General features: G+C 49.7%; 1 protein-coding gene across 9 annotated transcripts in view; it reads left to right on the forward strand.

Annotated features, from left to right (window-relative positions):
* The window catches only part of Adamts13 (ADAM metallopeptidase with thrombospondin type 1 motif, 13), a 39,186-nt gene that overhangs the window by 28,063 nt on the left and 6,287 nt on the right, over positions 1–4,836 (forward strand). For 8 of the 9 annotated variants that reach the window (XM_039106138.2, XM_039106136.2, XM_039106131.2 and 5 more), the window contains 4 exons: positions 122–314; positions 1,161–1,281; positions 4,053–4,182; positions 4,262–4,441. In XM_039106138.2, coding sequence (XP_038962066.1) covers positions 122–314; positions 1,161–1,281; positions 4,053–4,182; positions 4,262–4,441 — 624 coding nt within the window. Of the gene's footprint in view, positions 1–121; positions 315–1,160; positions 1,282–4,052; positions 4,183–4,261; positions 4,442–4,836 lie in introns of those variants that run through there. The other variant, XM_039106140.2, reaches the window with a different exon arrangement.

Genomic DNA, 4,836 nt, shown 5'->3' on the forward strand with positions numbered 1-4,836 from the left:
TTCTTAATGGGATCTGTATATTGTGATCCTAGATATCCACCCATCCCCCCTCAGGAGTTGGGCTGTACCTCCCCTGAGGCGGCAGAGGCAGGCCCTGATGCCAGCCCCGTGTTTTCTTCAGATGGGAGGTGTCAGACCCTAGCCCTTGCGTGTCATCTGCGTGTGAACCCGGTCTGGAGTCAGGGAGTGGGACATGTGTGCCCAGGGTGGGTGACTCAGAGAAGCCAGCGATGGCAGGCCCCTGCCGCCCGGATGACATGTCACCTGTGCCGGAGCCCTGCGTTAGGACCACATGTTCTCCAGGCTCGGGTCCGGTGAGTAGTTGGGGATGGAGGGTGGCCATGAGTCCCGAGTCATTTATTAGCCATGAGAATGAAAAACACACAGGTTGTCATCCTCCTGCAGGCCAGAGTGAGGACTCCATCCTCCTCAGGATGCTGCCTAAGAACACCCTGTCAGAGAAGCACTTAAAGTGCTTCTGAAAGGGGTGAGCCAGGCTGAGAGAAAACAGAGCCTATCAGAGCCGCTGAGTTATTGAAGTGCTGAGAACCAAATCTAAGGCCTTCAGTACGCTAGGCGAACACTCTCCCGCTGAGCTGTAGCCCTGGCCTTTTCCTTTTTATATTTTAAATTCTGAGACAGTGTCTCACTAAATTGCTTGGGACCTGTCTGTAGCCCATAGCCCTTGAACTTTCAGTGCTCCTGCCTAGGCCTCCCAAGTTGTAGGGGCCACAGGCTTGTGACACCAGGCACAGCAAGGAAAGAGTTCTCCAGCTACCGTGAAGTAATTCTTCCAACTTTCGCCTGGCATCCAGGGGCTTCAGGTTGATGTTGCTGACAGGCTGAAGGACCCTGAAGTCTTCTGGCCTAGGGACTTCAGGGCCAAGCATGCATGCCAATCCATTCCTGCTCCTTAGCTCCCAGCCCCGTCCCGCAGGCACCACTTGGGATGACAAGGCAGCTTCATAGGCCAAAGTGAGGTGCATGGTGAGGGCTTCACCAAGGGGCAGCACACTGACCTCCCTAGAGAACAGCAGGGAGGAAACCCTGGTGTGTTTGGAATATTCCTCTTTCCTCATGAAAGGGAGAGGAGGAGGGAGGCTGGCAGCTGCAAGGCAGAAGCCAGAATGTCAGACTCACTTACTCATTGCTCTCTTTAGGTGGACACCATGTCTCTGGGAGAGGAGGCTTCATCCCCAGTGGGCAGTGGCAAGCCAAGCTCTCAGGCTGAACATGTGTGGACTCCTCTGGTGGGGCTGTGCTCCATTTCTTGTGGGAAAGGTGAGAACCGGAGGCCATTGTGTGTGAAACTCTCTTACTTCTCTTATCCACCCACACTCTGCCTAGATCTGTGCTGAAGAAGGGTTGGCTGCCAGAAAGCCAAACTATGTGAGCATGGCACCCAGATAAGCCATCTAAACGTGTTTCATGCCTGACTGGAAAGTAAAGATAAATCCTAGAAAGCCTGGCACCTAAGACTGTGTCCCTTACAGTCCCACAGAGCTATGACCAAACCAACTACCAAAGTTGAAAACAGTCATTTTAAAGATATATTGTATTCTTGATCTTCCCTGTCTTATCATACACACACACACACACACACACACCCCTCTAAACCATTTAAAAATATGCATTTTATGTGTGCATATGTTGCTGTATGTATGTATGTGCATCATGTGTGTATAGCCTTAGAGATCAAAAGAGGCATCAGATCCCCCAGAAATAGTTACAGGTGGCTGTGAGCTGCCATGCCAGGGACCGAACCTATGACCTCTGCAAGAGCAGTCAGAACCCCTAACCACTGACCCACCTCACCAGCCCCAACTCTTAAGCATTTTTAGTGTTTCACTCAGTGGCAATAGTCAGACTCCCTTGGTTGTGCAGCCACGGGCACCATCTATCTCCAGAAGATTCCATCCTTCCAATCTAGACCCTGTCTTCATTAAACACCAGTGTTCATCACCTTCCAACCCCTGGCCACCTACATGTTAGTTTCTCCTCTAAGACTGTGACTCCTACCTATGACCGCAGCTATGTGCAATGTGTCATTCTGTCACTGGCTTCTGTCAGTTAGGTTCATCCATGTTGTAACGGTGTTGGGATCCCTTCTTGACCCCAAGGAGTGTTCGGCTATAGGTCTGGCCTGTGCTAGTGTGGGTCACCATGAGTGGACAGCTGCCAGCACTCTCCTTTAGCAGTGTTGCTCTGAACATGGGCCTGTGTGCCCAGCCTGTCTTTTGGACACAAGATGAGGCATTGCAGAGTCATGTTGCCAAGCAACGGTCCAGCTTTTGCAGGACTCTCTGCACTGTCTTTTGGAACAGAATTTTACATCCCTACCAGTGGGGTGCCAGGTCCTAGTTTCTCCACTGCCTTGTCAATATTTGCTGTTTTCTGAGTTTTCAATAGAGAAGGGCATGAGAAGACACACAACATCTTTAAGCAGCTGTGACTACTTACTACACCTGCTTAGAACTGACCAGAAAGAGATACCTAAGGGCTGGATGGAGGAAACCAACACTAACAATACCCCTTTTTTTTAAAAGACATAATTATTATCTATAAGTACACTGTAGCTGTCTTCAAACACCAGAAGAGGGCATCAGATCCCATTACAGATGGTTGTGAGCCACCATGTGGTTGCTGGGACTTGAACTCAGGACCTCAGGAAGAGCAGTCAGTGCTCTTAACCGCTGAGCCATCTCTCCAGCCCAATAATACCTTTTTGATGGATGCAGCAGGATCTCCTGTACTTCAGGCTGGTCTCTGCAGCCAGGAATGGCCTGGAATTCCTAATCTTCCCCTGCATTTCATGAGTGTTAAGATTGTAGACTTGTGACACCACACATAGCACTTAGTTATTTATTACATGTTTCGTTATGTGTGTGTATGTATATGTGTACATATGTATGTAAGGATTCTGCACATGAGTGCATATGCAGCAGAAGGCAGAAGAGGACACGAGACCTCTGGGCCTGTACTCCAGGCTGGTCTGAGCTGCCTGGCGTGAGCACTGAGAACTGAGCATGGGTCCACTGAAAGAGCAGCATGAGCTCTTAGACACAGAATTATCCCCTGTCCACATGCACAGTTACTGTGCAGTACTAGGCATCGAACCCAGGGCTTTCTGCCTGGTGGGCAAGCATTCTACCAACTGAGCTACCCTTGGTCTTCAAGAGACATTCCATAAGCAAAGATATATATTCTTACATACACACACATACACACATATGTACACTCATGCACGCCCATGCTCATACACACACTCACACATGAATATGCACACACAATGCTTATCCACACACACATATGCTCAACACACCCATGTTCATTTACACAAACACACACACATACACACATGCACATGCTCATACACACATACATGAATATGCACACGCAATGCTTATCCACATACATACACATGCTTATATACACACACACGTTCATTCACACATGCACACACACATTCATACACATATGCACACACGTACACACACACACACATGCACACATTTACACTGTATTTTGATCCTCTGCTATCCTCTGTTATCTTTTTTTCTCCACAGCAGTGCATGTGCAGCAGAGGGCAGAAAAAGATACGAGACCTCTGGGCCTGTACTCCAGGCTGGTCTGAGCTGCCTGTTGTAAGCACTGAACATGGGTCCACTGAAAGAGCAGCATGAGCTCTTAGATACAGAATTAGCCCTGTCCACACGCACAGTTACTTTTATATTTTTCTTTGTTTGTGGCTACTGAATTTAAGAATGGCTTACAAGAGCCTGTGTAGAGGTCAATGCAATGTTACAGCATTTCCCGCCATGCTTCTCAATAAAACAGTGGCTTCCAACAGCAGGCACCTTTTATTAATTGCTGTAAATGACTGTGCTATGTAGATACCATTATATGGAAAACTGGATCAGAGAGGTAAAGTCACTTGTCCAAGTGCACACAGCTGGTAAGCCGCAGATGGACCTTGGCTTTAGAGCTGACAAGGAACAAATGCTGTAGTCCTTGCCAAGCTGGTGAAGCGCATCCCTGCTTCTTCCTGCCAGGTCTGAAGGAGCTGTATTTCCTGTGCATGGATTCTGTCCTCAAGATGCCTGTCCAGGAAGAGCTATGTGGCTTGGCCAGTAAGCCCCCAAGCCGGTGGGAGGTCTGCAGGGCTCGCCCATGTCCTGCTCGGTGAGTTGGGAGGCTTAGTACAGGGGAGGAATCTGACCCCAGGGTTGCTCCCCTTGAAACCTTGGCTTTCTCCCTGCAGGTGGGAGACTCGAGTCTTGGCACCGTGTCCGGTGACCTGTGGCGGGGGGCGAGTGCCGCTGGCCATTCATTGTGTGCAGCTGGACCACGGGCGCCCTGTGTCTGTACCTCACTCCAAGTGCTGGCCAGCACCTAGGCCAGGCTCCTTCGAGGACTGCAGCCCTGAGCCTTGTCCTGCTAGGTGCGTACCTTGCCTGGGAGATGGGCAGTCACGGATCTGAGTTAGATCTGCCATTGGCCCCAGATGATGGGAAGTGCACTTGTGGGTTCTGAGACGGTGACATCGTACACACATTTAAAAAATCTATTTAGGGGCTGGGGATTTAGCTCAGTGGTAGAGCGCTTACCTAGGAAGCGCAAGGCCCTGGGTTCGGTCCCCAGCTCCGAAAAAAAAGAACCAAAAAAAAAAAATCTATTTAATGTTTATGAGACAGGGTCTCACTATGTGGTCCTGGCTGGCTTGGAACTCCACTTCTCTCTGCCTCAAAGATGTGCATCACCACGTCTGTCTGTCTGTCTGCCTCCCTCTCTCTCTCTCTCTCTCTCTCTCTCTCTCTCTCTCTCTCTCTCTCTCTC

The sequence above is a fragment of the Rattus norvegicus genome, chromosome 3 (genome assembly GCF_036323735.1).
Source record: "Rattus norvegicus strain BN/NHsdMcwi chromosome 3, GRCr8, whole genome shotgun sequence".
Lineage (NCBI taxonomy): Eukaryota > Metazoa > Chordata > Mammalia > Rodentia > Muridae > Rattus > Rattus norvegicus.